Consider the following 15,633-nt stretch of genomic DNA (forward strand, 5'->3'; position numbering starts at 1 on the left):
TAGAAGGTGCAGTCTTGCAAGCGGCTGTTTGTAGCCAGTGGCTTCAACCTGGGAGGCGGAGGTTGCAGTGAGCCAAGAGCTTTACCACCTGTGGATTTGTGGGCAGTCTCCTTTGTATTATAAAAGCCATGGTACAGAGACCTCCTTACTTACCCCCTTCTCCTTCTGCTGGAGTTATAGGTGGTGCAGCGGCGGCTGCAAACGCAATTCTCAAGTGCATCTTAACTGCTTACCTATACTAGGTTCTATTTGTCAATGATCTGTTCAACTCATCTGTTTTTTCTTGAATCTCTACCACACTCTTTGAATTATTATATCTTTATAATATTTTAATATCTGACAAGTCAATCCTACCCCTCCCCATTCCTTCATCTTCCATTGTTTTTGTTTCTCAGCCGTTGTCACCCATTTATTCTTACAGAAGATGTACAGAATTACTTTCCCATAGTCAAAAACAAAACAAACATCCTGGGATTTTTATTGATTTAAAAAAAACTTACATATTTATTTAGGAAGAATTGATATCTTCACAGTATTTAGACTTCCCATTCAGGATTGTTTCTTTTTGCATCCAGGACTGTTTGTTTTTGTTTTCTGTTTTTTGGATTTTTTTTTTCTTTTTTTTTGAGATAGCATCGTGCTCTGTCGCCCAGGCTGGAGTACAGTGGCGCAATCTTAGCTTACTGAAGCTCAAGGGATCCTCCCGCCTAAGCTGCCTGAGTAGCTGGAACTGTAGCCGTACACCACTGCACCTGCCTAATTTAAAAATATTTTTGTAGAGACAAGATCTCCCTATGTTGCCAGGCTGGTCTTGAACTCCTGGGCTCAACCAATCCTCTGGCCTCGACCTCTCAAAGTGTTAGGATTACAGGCATGAGCCACCGTGCCCAGCACCATTTGTATATCTATTTTTATCTTTTGTTGAGGCTTCTAATTTTCTTCCTACAGATATTACTATTTCTTAAAGTTACTTTTAGTGTTTTGTTCTTAGGTTCTTATGCTTGTCTCTTTTTTCATTTTATTTTGTTTCTGCTTCATTTTGTTTATCCTGTGCTTACATTAACACTGTCTTTTTGTAGGTGCCATTGATTTTGTTACTTATTTTCTATTTACGTGTGTAGCCTAGTTATTGTTGGGAGTTGTAGTTCTTTTTTATTATTTTTATTTTATTTTAATTTCTTGAGACAGAGTTTTGCTGTGTTGCCCAGACTGGAGTGCAGTGGTGTGATACTGACTCACTACAACCTCCATTTCTCAGGTTCAAGTGATTCTCCTGCCTCAGCTTCCCAAGTAGCTGGGATTACAGGCACCCACCACCATGCCTGGCTAATTTTTGTACTTTTAGTAGAGATGGGCTTTTGCCACGTTGGCCAGGCTGGTCTCAAACTCCTGACCTTGTGATCCATCCACCTTGGCCTCCCAAAGTGCTGGGATTACAGGCATGAGCTACCGCACCCTGCCGGGAGTTTGTAGTTTTTTTTAATTATTGTCCTTGTTGTTAGGAAGGCTAATTTTTATTAGAAGATAGTGACTATTTAGCTAACAATTTTGTTTTGACATACTGCTATAGCTACCTATAAGTTTGGGGTGTGTTTTTACATGTTGTATTATTGCTGTTATGGTTTTTGGTGAATCTCTTAATAGTTTTGATAATTATAATCTGGAATTTTAGAGGAATAATACAAAATAGAGATCAAAATACCACTTTTAACATTGAGAAAGCTGATTGGAAAATGCAGGTGATTGAAGAATGGCAGGTAGGTGTGGTACTTAGGCCATGGCCACCCCAGGTCCAGGCACTGAGGCTTGCTCAGCCCACCTTCACCAAGCTGACCGGGACCCCCATGGCAGAGAGCAGGCACGAGTGCTTGTTCTCTGCAGATAGGCAGGTATCAAACAGGAGGGGCTAAGACAAGTGTGGGAAGAAGTGAGAAGCCAACGGTGTTGCTGTAGTGGAAATCTCCTCACATGGAAACATGAAGAATGGGGAGTAAATGCCCCTTCCCACACACTCTCGAACCTGTTTAAATGCGAATGCCTATTGCATAAGAACTCTGATAAAACTGATAGAACTGCAGTTTGTACTAAGATGCTGTGTTTTCAGATCTCTTAGGAAAAGAGGGTTTGAATTATTGAAAGTTAAAAGATTTTTCTATAGTTCTATAATTTATATGTTGTATGGGTTTCAGAGATTGGCATTTGATGATGGTTTGATTTATTTCAGCAACGTGAAATCCTACATGAGATTCAGAGAAGGAAAGAAGAGATAAAAGAAGAGAAAAAAAGGAAAGAAATGGCTAAGCAGGTACCTTATCAACTCTACCATAATAAAATAATTTACATTTTGCAAAACAAAGTGTTTTTATTTCCACTGATGACATCTGTGTTACTATCAGTAATACAACTTAAAATGAAGCACTAAAAATAAATAAATATTCACCGTGTGTTTCAGACTCCCCAAATAGGTGGCAAAATTTAGAGTTTTATGTTGTCGGTAGATGATTTAGACTTACATAATTACTATAATTTATCAAATGAGGGAGGGAAGAGATTGCAGCTTTAATAATTAACCTGGACTAAAATTGTTTTTTTTTTGAGACAGAATCTTGTTCTGTCGCCCAGGCTGGAGTGCAATGGCATGATCTCAGCCCACCATAACCTCCACCTCCCAGGTTCAAGCAATTCTCGTGCCTCAGCCTCCCGAGTATCTGGGATTACAGGTGTATGCCACTATGCCTGGCTAATTTTTGTATTTTTTAGTAGAGATGGGGTTTTGCCATGTTGGCCAGGCTGGTCCTCAACTTCTGGCCTCAAGTGATGCACCCATCTTGGCCTCCCAAAGTGTTGGGATTACAGGCGTGAGCCACCGCACCCGGCCTAGAATTCTTAATACCTGGAAAATAAAATGATTTGTTGATACTGAAGAGGGAATAGAAACCATATGGATCTGCCTGAAATTTCATTCAGTGATGAAAAAGAGTAATTCAACAGAGCAGATTTAAAAGGCAGTGGTGAAAAAGGATAGAGTGCTTTTTTCTTTACTTTTCCTGAGTCTAGCTCAAGCAAAAAACCAGTCAGACATGTTTGGAGAAATTCAGAGAAAATTTTACTCATTCTCTTTTACATAATTAGAGCATTAAACTTAAGGGACACGATGTGGTAGCAGGAAGAGGCACTGAAGCACAAGCAAGCTTCTCCTGGTTTAAAGCTTCAGCTTTCCTGCTGCCTCGCTCTGTGACCTTGGCAAGGTGACATTCTCTGTGACTCACTTTACTTGTCCCTTAAAATGGGACTGATAATGCCTTTCTTTCTGTCTTGTATAATTACTTCCACAGACAAGTGTACTGCCCTATGTGAAACTAAACTTGCATAAAAATGTAAGATGAGATCCCTGTTTCCACCAGTGCTCCTGTCTTGTGCCTGACCTGCCTTCCTGTCAGCCACTCTCTGCCCTCTCTTTGATTCTCCCTTCTTCTGTTCATCTCCTGTTACTCTTCTCTCCCTAACTTTTTACACTATTGCAAGATTCTAAGCATTTTCATTTATAAAATTTACATTTTCTTGAAACCATAACCTGGACTTCAGTTCTTGAGCCAGTACATATTTAGGCATTAACATTTTTTTAATTTTATTTTTTAATTGACAAATAATAGTTGTATATATTCATGGGGTATATAGTGAAGTTTTGATACATATAATGTATAGTGATCAGATCAGGGTAATTAGCACATCTGTCACTGCAAATATTTATCATTTCTTTGTGTTGGAAACATTCAATATCCTCCTAGCTATTTTAAACGATTAAAAGTTGAGTTCAATTTTATTTCACTTGTAAACATTCAGCTTAAAATTTGCATTCTATACTGAATTAATAATTATGTACCATGATTGTCTTCTATTTATGACTTACATCTAAAGTAGGTTTTACTTTTCTTGTTCTAGGAACGTTTGGAAATTGCTAATTTGTCAAACCAAGATCATACCTCTAAGAAGGACCCAGGAGGACACAGAACGACTGCCATTCTACATGGAGGCTCTCCTGACTTTGTAGGAAATGGTAAACATCGGGCAAACTCCTCAGGAAGGTCTAGGTAAGTCCCTGGGATTTCTGATCTGGGAGAATGAAAGATGTAGAAGGATTTCACTACGTTAAAGATGTAGTGAAATTTGATGGAAATTTCAGGCGATAGTCTTAATAACTTTTTTCAAACCTTATATATCTTAATAATTATTAGCAATATATTAAGTATATTTTTAGCAATATGAAACTATGAAACTAAATTGCGTTTAACACTTTCCAAGTATCTATCATGAATCTAGTTTTGTTGCTCATTCCCTTTTTTTTTTTTTTTTTGAGACAGTGTCTCGCTCTGTCACCCAGACTGCAGTGCAATGGCACGGGCTCAGCTCACTGCAACCTCTGCCTTCTGGGTTCAAGCGATTCTCCTTCCTCAGCCTCCCAAGTAGCTGGGACTACAGGTGTGTGCCACCACACCTGGCTAATTTTTGTATTTTTAGTAGAGTTGGGGTTTCACTATGTTGGCCAGGCTGCTCTCGAACTCCTGACCTCGTGATCCACCCACATCGGCCTCCCAAAATGCTGGGATTACAGGCATGAGCCACCACACCCAGCCTCATTCCCCTTTATAACAGCCTATAACACATCACAAACTTGACTTAGTACGATTTGATTTAGCATTTAATAACTTAAATTCAGTAAGTGTTTTTAAAAATTTTCTTCCATTTGAATCATCATCATCCAGTGTTTCAGTCTACAATGCCTTAGGTCCCACCACAGATGTAGGGAGTGCCTGAAAATGAGCACAGGTGGGACATCTGTTACATGAGAGCAGGAACCCCAGTTGGCTGCCAGGGGTCCCCTCCCTACTGCTGAGGTGGGCTCCTGGGCTGTTCCCTGTCACCACTGGTCACTTAAAAGATACTACTTGTTCTTCTATATCTTTTTCACTGAAGAATTGCGACTTTGCTCTCTATTTGCTGTGGCCCCCTGTACACCAGAAAGGAATTTTAGTGCAGAAACCATTTATGAGTGGGGTGGGTTATTAAATAGTGTGGGGACTTCAACCTTCAATATATGTTTTAATTATCTCCTGTGAGACTCTAAGCAGAACTTAAAACCACCACTTTGCTTCTATGAAAAGAAACATTTTAGGCACCAAACTGAAGATTTATATAAACTTCTGTATAGTTTGTTTATTAGAAGGAACCATTTTAGTTCTTTCCCTAATTATCTACTACTAAAAAAACAGTTCAGAAATCATTATGACACTAACGTTTACCTACTATTAGGGTTAACTAAATTTTTTTAAAAATACTGTTTCTGGTAACCATTCCTTTTTAAGATTATAACTCCTTCCCAATTTAAATTATTTTTGAATCTGGGTTTCCAATAAGCAACAGAGTTTGAAGTTGTCAGAGAATTTCAGTAGGAAATATCTAACAAATTTTTGTTGTATTAGAACCCTTGAATTAAATCAATGATATAAATAAGTCTTTTCAGATATATGGAAAACGATTGTTTTAAGTTTAAACATTTCTATTTTTGTGGCTAACTATAAACAGTGAATCCAAGGTTAGGCTTGTTTTTGAAATCAGAGATAGCACGCTGGGCATGGTGGCTCGTGTGTGTGATCTCAACACTTTGGGAGGCCACGGCTGGAGGATCACTTGAGCCCAGGAGTTCAAGACCAGCCTGGGCAACAAAGCTCCTTCCCATCTCAGAGCCTCTGCCGACCCATCTGCCTGGACTACTCTCCCTCTGGCATTTTGCTTGCTGAGCTCCTCCTTCTCATTCAGTTCTCCCCTCAAATGCGACCTTCTCAGGGATGCCTTCCTGAGCTCCGCTCTACCCTATTTCTCTGCTTTGTCCCTTGCTCTCCAATTCTCTGTTTTATTTTTACATAACACTTAGCACTAGCTGAAATTGTTATTCACTTGTTTGCTTTGGAATGTGAGGTCTGTGAGAGCAAAGCCCTCATCTGTGTTTTCCTCAAAGCCTGAAATAGTGCCTGGAAGACACGTGGTAAGTGCCTGGTAAACATCTGATGCAGGGAGGGAGCAAGGGAGGGAAGATAACACAGGGAAAGTGGGACACTGTGTTTCTGGTGTTTGTAGGGTCTACAGCCTCTTTAACCAGGGCAGTTTTGCTTCTCTTGATCTGTAGGGTATGTAAAAAACCAGTGAGGTTTTATTTAACAAAAGATTTTCACGCTGAAAAGAAGAGAAAGAAAAGAGAACCACTCACTATTCTAGTGGAAAGAACGTAAAGGCCTGATACTCAAAGGCTTTTCACTGATGAGTCTTTGCTTTTGTTGAAGAACTTTATTTTCTGTCCTTCAAGTCTTCTTTTCCCACCTTGAGGGATTCACTTTTTAGAATATTAAGGTAAAAATCAAAAAACATAAAATTAGCTATTTTAATGTGTACAGTTCAGTGTGAGGCTGTATTTGTGAAGTGCAGACATAGTCCCCCCAGCCCCATGCCTTGTTTCTGGGATGTTGCTCCTCTTAAGTGGGCAATATGAATTTTGTAGAAGAAGCAAAACTAAAAACCAAAAAACCTCTATAAAATAGCTCATGGTAGAAAATTACCTTCACATATTCAGACTTGCTGTCTTTGCAGATTACCGTAGTATAGCCCAGAATCTAGAATATATCACCTATTTATATCTACCATCAACAAGATTAGGTTATCTAGTTTGTTTTCCGTATTCTAAAGCCAGGTATGGTAACTGCTGGCTCCTCACCCTTACAGAGAAGAGATCATTAAGGGTATAAGACATGGGATTCTCTCTGCTCTCCGCAAAAAACTTGGGGAACCATTAAAGTATAAAGGTGTAGGGGAGAGAGGATCCTTGATACGTCTCTCCAGACACGGTCCTCTGTTGTTCAGTTTCTCTAGTTGGTTCCATGGAGGCATAGACTGGTTTACCTCAAATTAAACAATATCAGGAATTCTTACTAATGTTGTCTCTACAAAGTGGCTCTGTGTTTCAAATTAAGGGACCTAGAACTAGCATTTTCTGTGGCATCTTGGTGAATTAGGAAGGTGAGACTATCCCTGCCCCTGTGTCTCAGATGAGATCCTCTTTCTCCCTCCTGCCCCAACATCTACACATTGATCATATTGGTAGAGCAATCTTTTGGACGGTAGCCCAATTCTCAAGTCCCCACTTGAAAAATTGTCATCTCTCTTCTTGCCACTTGGCTTTTTAAAAAAAAAAGATTATCCTTTTTTGTTTTTTCAGGTATCAAGCTCCTAGCTGCTTAATTTAGTCATCTAAAATTGTATTATGTTTCATTCTCTGTTCTTTTTAAAGACCTAGATTAATACTATTTGGTAATTTTATTTGAAACACGCTTCATCCATATAGGTTGGGAACTGCCAGTTACTTGGCAAAACTGATAACATGGGTGATATTTTTAATATTATAATAATATTGCAAACTTCATGAACATCCATACTCTAGAATAGATCATGATGATGAGACCAGAGTCATAGCTTCTGAACACCATTTGTTCGCACTGGGATGGCTGTTTCTGCCAGAGTACAGAAATCGTTTTACTTATGAATGGATTCAAATCCAAAAGGTTGTTCCAAGCCCAGTTCTTGATGGGTCCCAGGTAGACAGTATAAGCATCCAATATATATGAATCTTTTTGGCGAAAACAATAGACATGGATGACATTGCATTTGTCTCTTTATTCCTTGTTTTCAAACTCTGTGATTTACTTTTTATCCTTCAGAATTGTTTCTGCTACAACCTGTGCAATGCAGCATGTACCACATTTGTCGTTTTCTTACTTTCACTTTTAAGATTATCTCTACTTTTCTTTCAATCTTAGTTATTCCTTAATCTTATAGCCGTCAACACTCATTGTGTTTGTACTTATCAGTCATAATAGGGTGATTCACATTCTAAAACTCCTTAAAACCAAGGATTTACACATTGTAAACTTAAGAACAGAAAGATGGCCTAGACTGAAATGACCATTAGCACCATCTGCTGAGGAGGCCAGAGCTGATGTAGAGATGCTTCTGCATAATTTATATTACTAAGTCTAGCATGTAATTTTAAATCTTTGCTTTTATCCTTTTCTCCATAAATCTCAGTGTGTCCCTAGTTGCACACATAACTTTAGAAGTAGAAATTTGAACAGAACTACAATGTATTTGTTATTTTCTGATGCTTAGAATATATGGACATGGGCCAGGTGCGGTGGCTCAGGCCTGTAATCCCAGCACTCCGGGAGGCCGAGGCTGGCAGATCACGAGGTCAGGAGATCGAGACCATCCTGGCTAACATGGTGAAACCCTGTCTCTCCTAAAAATACAAAAAAATTAGCTGGGCATGGCGGTGGGTGCCTATAGTCCCAGCTACTCAGGAGGCTGAGGCAGGAGAATGGTGTGAACCGGGAGGCGGAGCTTGCAGTGAGCCGAGATCGCGCCACTGCACTCCAGCCTGGGCGACAGAGCAAGACTCCATCTCAAAAAAAAAAAAAAAAAAAAGAATATGTGGACATATGTGTGGTGTAAGATATGTGTATCGTAATACATAATCTTGTCACCAGTGTGGGAGGGGTTTGAGGAAAGAGAGGATGTGTAGGATTGGAAGCAGAAAGACCAGATAATAACAGAGTATTGCATATGTCCAGGAGAAAGTTGGAGATGGACTAAACAGGGCAGGGGAAATAGAGAGGAGAGGGTGGTACTTGAAGACCAATTAGATGCAGATCTAGGAGCCCAGGGAGACTCACAGGTTTCTCACCTGTGAGAGAATAGATGACTATACCTCTAAGCAAAATTGAAGAGTCAAGGGGAAAAATCAGGTTTAGAGTGAGTGGAGGGAGGTGGCAGTTTTACTGACGTTGCAATGGTGTGAGGGGTAAATAGTGCAAAAGTGGAGACAGCAAGTGCAGGAATGTGACTATGAGGAACAGGACGGGGCGGGTGGTGCAGGGTTGAGGGAGGGGAATGTATGGATCAGAGAGATTTATAGGCTGGTCAGAGGGAGCCCAGAGAGAGGGGCTGACTGAATGTATAGGAGAAGAGGACTAACTAATAGACTAAGATCCCAGAGGAGACCTCTGTAGGGGATGGGACTGAGGACAGGGGTAGCCATCCTTCCTCAAAGTCACCCGCAAAGAAAGAATAGTGCCAATGCCAAGTAACTTTATAGGTGCAACAATAGAAATTGTGGACTGTATTCCTTATTGCCTCATGTTCTCAGTGAAAGTAAAAGTCAAAATCATGCTGAGAGTGAGAGGGTGATCTCTCTACAGATCTGTCCATGCACGTCATCAAAGTGTTTCTGATAAGTGTTCAATCCTGACCATCAAGAGCTCTCTCCCTTACCTCTTCCCTGCAGCCCTCTCCCCTAATTTGTTGTTTTTGCATTATGATCTAGTTTCTTAGCTATTGCTCCCCACCAGAAAAAAAGTAGAAAAAAAGAAAAGAGAGGAGAGGTTGGGTTTTAAGTGTTTCAGAGAAGTCATGGAAGGGAATGATGGGAATATCTACCAAAGACAAGCAAGAAAAGGAATGTACACTCAATGGCTGGAGGCCCAGTTGGAAACCAGGAATTTGTGGCAGCTCCAGCCCCCTCTGTTTTGCAGCTTTTTCCAGATGTGCATGTGCATGGGAATGAAGCAATATGGGATACATGTGGAACTGATCTAAATCACTGCTGACCAGTAGAACTTTTTATGATCATGGAAATGATTTGTATCTGTGCTGTCCAATATAGTAGCCACTAGCCATGTATGGCTATTGAGTACTTAAATGTGGCTACTGCGCATGAACTGAATTTTCAGTTTTATTTTAATAGCCACAGCATTGGGCAGCACAGACCTCGAGTTAGGGGTTTGTGGTTTTCATGTGGAGAAGATGACAATGGGAAGTGGGGGAAGTGAATGGCTTTCCCTTTAGCACCACCTACTCAATTCCCAGTAGAAACAGATGTTAGACTGTGAGTGGGCTAATAAACAGTAATAAACAGGAGAAAATGGAGGGGCATTCTTGCCTATGTTAATCTATAACATTCCTATGTTAATCTTAAAGAAAAAAATGATTGTTCAAATGTATTCAAATTTATTTTTAAGGCGAGAACGTCAGTATTCTGTATGTAATAGTGAAGATTCTCCTGGCTCTTGTGAAATTCTGTATTTCAATATGGGGAGTCCTGATCAGCTCATGGTACACAAAGGGAAATGTATTGGTGAGTAAACTAGCAAAATCTATTTATATTATTGTAATGGCAAAAGTTAATCATGAAGGAATGGATCGATTAGACACTGTGTCATTCAGTTCAGTGCAGTCCAAGGAAGACCATCAAGTTGGCAGTCATTCTGGCTCCCATCCTTAATGACTGGAATGAGAAGTCACTCAGGTTTCCCCTAATGTAAGATGGAAATAAAAACCTGTGTTTTTGGCTGGGCACTGTGGCTTATGCCTATAATCCCAATACTTTGGGGGGCCAACGTGGGAGGATTGCTTGAGTCCAGGAGTTCAAAGCTGCAGTGAGCCATGATCATGCCACTGCACTCCAGTGTGAGTGACAGAATGAGACCCTGTCTCAATAAAATAAAATTTAAAAACCTGTGCTCTTGGAATATTATTAACATAAAGATAATTTTAAATCTGTCATCATTATAATTATCCAAGCTTATTGAAACAAAAAATGATTAAAATATTATCAGTCAGTAGAATTTTACATCATATACATCTAATGCTGATCAAATATGTGTAACAAAATGAATTCTAATGCCTATGATCTTTTTTGTTGTTGAGACAGGGTGTTGCTCCATCACCTAGGCTAGAGTGGTACAGTGGCACAGTCATAGCTCACTGTAACCTCAAACTCCTGGGCTCACTCAATACTCCCCCCTCAGCCTCCTGAGTAGCTAGGACTACAGTAATGTCTGTGGTCTTTGTTGACCAGATCTCATTTTCTTAAGTGGATATCCATCCATTTGGCATTTTCCTGCTTGACATGTTATACCTGACCAAGAAGACCACCTTATTTTCTATATGCCTTATTTAGAAGTTTTGTCTACTCATGGCTATTTGGTGTGAAGCTGGTTCAGCAAATCAGAATTTGAATTGCTCATACTAAAGTCAAGTTTTTGCTATCTCTTCCTTTACCCTAAATGTATGTCATCTTTAGCCAGCCTTACAGATAAAACCAGTAATTGGTATAAAAACCATTTGTACATAGTGAATTTGGCAATTAACTTTCATTTTCAATCCCATGAATATTTTTGCCGAGGTAACAGGTAGCCAAATTATGTGAAATGAGTTTGCTTTCTTTTGGCATCTTTTCCCCTTCCTCTTTAAGGAGATACAAATAGCAAAAGAGTTGCCAGGAAGCAGGCAGCAGGTGGAGGGAGAAGAAACCAAACTTCTCAATAATCTATGAGCTAGATACTTAACCTTGGCAGACAAACAGCAGCCTGGACAGTAAAGGATCCTGCACATAGACAGAGCTGCCATATTTAGACAAAGCAATCATTGGGCAGGTTCAAGACCTTGGTAGTGGTGGTTGGCTTTGGACCTGAGACTGTCCTTGACTCAGACATTTCAGATTCATGAAGTGACAACATAAAACTCACTATTTCTAATAACCTGGGGAAATCAAGAAGGCAAATTAATTCGATTCTTATTACCTTAACTTAGTCTCTTATTCTCACTGGTACTCATTAGATAGATTCACCATAGTTAATACCCTTATTAGGAGGCACATTTTCAGTTGGAGAATTTTTAATAAAATCACCAAGTAAATTATTCATTTTGTTTTCTCACAGTGGGTCTGATTTTTTAAAATATGCCGTAATTGTCTATGAAATGTTTTTATAAAAGATTAACTACTAATTTTTTATTTTTGGTGAAGTATTTTTATAAAAAACAATATTTGTTTTTCATTTTAAAGTTGTTAGAACTAGAGAGAGGAGAGAACTTACTTATAGATATGGCTATAGCACTATAGAGACTGTCTGCATAAATGATCATTGTGGGCATATAGAGTTTCAGTTAGAGTTCTTTTGATAATGTATTTTCTCTTAGCCTCGTCTCAGTACATTCTTTTGTCCCTTTTATTATCCCCATCATGAAAAACTGACAAGAAGAGGCTGGCAATACTAAAATTATAATTTTTTAAACCCCAGCAACTATGAAATGCCTGCCTAGTCCCAATTAGGGAAACAAATATTGCAAAACACTGTACTGCATAACACACAAATTTAATTAGGCTTTATGTAAATAACATCTTACTCCATCCCATAAACATTTAATGCCATGTGTTTCTAGTAGACTGCTTAGATCCCACATTTCTCAGGTTGCTTCCTTTGGTTGACAAATTTTTAAACAGCAGGATTTTTTCCCCTTAGGCAAAGACTGTCAGGAGTTATTTATGACTAACAGATCATTTTAATTAAAATCTCTAAATTATCAGCATTCCCATGAAATAAAAACTGCTTGTCAGATAAAAAGTCAAAGTGAGCTAGTTCAGCCATATTTCTCCAAAGTATTTTTGCTGAGACATCTTTATCATGTATATACAGGTTACTTCACCTTTGATTATTCAAATAGAAAAGATAATTATCAATGTCTCTTTAAAAATTTGTTTTCATTATGAAGATAGTATAGCATCATGGAAAACTATTATTTATATAAGAGAAAAAGGCAGATTACTATATATGAGGGGTTATCAGCTGGGGGCAATTTTGTAGCCTGCAGGACATTTGATGATGTCTGCACACATTTTTGATGGCTAACATTGGGGCCGGGGTGCTATTGGCATCTAGTGGGTAGATACCAGGATTGCTGCTAAAATCCTACAGTGCACAACACAGCTGCCTACAACAAAGATTACCTGGTCCAAAATGTCATAGTGTCAAGGTGCTATATGTATGCCATGATATGGTAAATTATGGGGTAAAGGAGAATAAAGGGAACTAAAAGAAAAATAAAACGAATGGTGATTTTTTTCTCCTTTTCCAATTTTTTAGAATTTTCTATTATTGTTTTAATGAAAATAGAGATTTTTATAAGAAAATTTTTGGTGTTACAGAAATTTAGCTCTCCCTGTGTAAATTGAGAACCATATGACTATCACTAAATAAATGTGTCTCATTTTCTAGCTTCAAATCTAAACTGTCATCTCTTGTTCTTTCCTTCCAAAGCATTGACCAGTTTGTATTTACTGAGCATATTCAAATTTTGCATTTAGAAAGTCATTGAAGTATTCAGATTTTCAAATTACTGTTTTATGGTGCATACTAATCTATATTGACTTGATGGCGTGTTCTCTATTTTCGTATTCTTTCTGTCATTTTAGTTGGTATTTAGCTGTATGAGGGTACCCCAGTAGACACAGTCAGCAAAGGTAAACTCGTTATGAAAATAACATTATGCATAATGGCCAGTAGCATAAAACACTGGCCTCTTTTGTTTTTTGAGACAGAGTCTTGCTCTTGTCGCCCAGGCTGGAGTGCAATGGTGCGCTCTAGGCTCACTGCAACCTCTGCCTCCCAGGTTCAAGCGATTCTCCTGCCTCAGCCTCCCAAGTAGCTGAGACTCCAGGTGCCCGCCACCAAACCTGGCTAATTTTTTTGTATTTTTAGTAGCGACGGGATTTCACCATGTTGTCCAGGCTGGTCTCCAGCTCCTGACCTCAGGTGATCCATCTGCCTCGGCCTTCCAAAATGCTGGGATTACAGGCGTGAGCCACCATGCCTGGCCAAACATTGGTCTCTTTATTTGCTTGATACTAAGATCTCATTGTTGATTCTTGCCCCTTATAAAAAATTATTTTAGGACTCAGGTTATATTGCTAAATATCAAAAATTGTTTACAAAAGGACATTATTACATAAAGTCCTATTTTCCATAGTTAGCACATGGTATCCGTTGTTGAACTAAAGAATGTGTATTACCCCCTCCCTTCCTTCCCCCAACAGAAAACATACCAGTGGGATTTAATTACACTTTCTGTTTAATGTGCAGGCAGTGATGAACAACTTGGAAAATTAGTCTACAATGCTTTGGAAACAGCCACTGGTGGCTTTGTCTTGTTGTATGAGTGGGTCCTTCAGTGGCAGAAAAAAATGGGTCCATTCCTTACCAGTCAAGAAAAAGAGAAGATTGATAAGTGCAAAAAGCAGGTAAGCATCCAAGGTGGCTGACTGAGCAAAAGGCCTAATCTCAGCCTTTAGGAGATAACAGAACAAAATAGCCCTGCGTTTGTTTGCCCTGCAGAGATGGTCCAGAGCAGTATGAGAACTGTTTGACCAGAGAGGACAGTGAAGGACCAGTACCTCTTTGCCCCTTGCTTCTGGTTTCAGAACGTTCACAACATGATCAAAGCACTTCCAGCTGCCTTCTTAACCTCCTTTCTCAGTCCTTAGTATGGCATTAACAGTCATCTTTCCAACTGGGACTAAATACTAGTTCATAATTGGGTTTTTTTGCAATTCTTCTTTTCCCTACTCTTGAAATACTGCTTCAGGGCTGGGTGTGGTGACTCATACCTGTAATCCCAGCACTTTGGGAGGCCGAGGTGCGAGGACTACTTGAGCCCAGGAGTTTGAGACCAGCCTGGGCAACATGGTGAAACCCTGTCTCTACAAAAAATTTAAAAATTAGTGGGCATGGTGGCACACACTTGTGGACCCAGCTGCTTGGGAGGCTGAGGTAGGATAATTGCTTGAGCCCAGGAGGTTGAGGCTGCAGTGAGCTGTGTTATGCCACTGCACTGCAACCTGGGTGACAGAGCAAGACCCTGTCTCCAAAAAAAGAAAAATACTGCTTCAAAACTGAATTTTGGGGGACTGAAGGATTTTTAAGTTAATTTATACATTATGATTTATAACCAAGCATAAGGAGAACATTCAGTATTGCATATTGCAGTGTTACATAATAACAAGGTTTACAAAAATCATAGATAAAGCATGGTGTTCAGAAATGTGTGTGTATTTAAGTATAGAAAGAAAACTGAAAGTAAATGTGCCAAAATCTTGAGTTATCATTGGGTGGTGACCACATAGATAACAGGTGGGTATTTTCTATCAAACTAATTTTTTATTTTTTGACCATTCTAACCAGTTTTATTTATACAATTCACTGGCATTAAGTACATTTACAGTATTGTACAACCATCACCACTATTTATGTCCAGAGCTTTTTCATTATCCCAAACTGAAACCCTGTACCCATTAAACAATAACTTCCCATTTTCCCCTCTTCCCAACTCCTTTTTTTTTTTTTTTTTTTTTTTGCAGGTCAAAATCCTCTTATCTTTTAGTTGAAAGATACTTTACAGTTTGCGTAGCTTGGTCAAGAGTACATCTGCATTTTATTTTATTTTATTTTATTTTAGAGTGGTTATCTTTTTTATTATTATTATTATTATACTTTAAGTTTTAGGGTACATGTGCACAATGTGCAGGTTAGTTACATATGTATACATGTGCCATGCTGGTGTGCTGCACCCATTAACTCGCCATTTAGCATTAGGTATATCTCCTAATGCTATCCCTCCCCCCTCCCCCCACCCCACAGCAGTCCCCAGAGTGTGATGTTCCCCTTCCTGTGTCCATGTTTTCTCATTGTTCAGTTC

The 15,633-nt window shown here is 39.1% G+C and overlaps 1 protein-coding gene across 4 annotated transcripts in view; it reads left to right on the top strand.

Annotated features, from left to right (window-relative positions):
* Positions 1-15,633, top strand: part of EIF2AK4 (eukaryotic translation initiation factor 2 alpha kinase 4) — a 103,730-nt gene that overhangs the window by 18,909 nt on the left and 69,188 nt on the right. For all 4 annotated transcript variants that reach the window (XM_054450905.2, XM_054450907.2, XM_063652581.1 and 1 more), the window contains exons 5-8: positions 2,225-2,305; positions 3,943-4,091; positions 10,122-10,237; positions 14,022-14,179. In XM_054450905.2, coding sequence (XP_054306880.1) covers positions 2,225-2,305; positions 3,943-4,091; positions 10,122-10,237; positions 14,022-14,179 — 504 coding nt within the window. The remainder of the gene's footprint in view (positions 1-2,224; positions 2,306-3,942; positions 4,092-10,121; positions 10,238-14,021; positions 14,180-15,633) is intronic.

Source organism: Pongo pygmaeus, chromosome 16 (genome assembly GCF_028885625.2).
Source record: "Pongo pygmaeus isolate AG05252 chromosome 16, NHGRI_mPonPyg2-v2.0_pri, whole genome shotgun sequence".
NCBI classification, from domain to species: domain Eukaryota; kingdom Metazoa; phylum Chordata; class Mammalia; order Primates; family Hominidae; genus Pongo; species Pongo pygmaeus.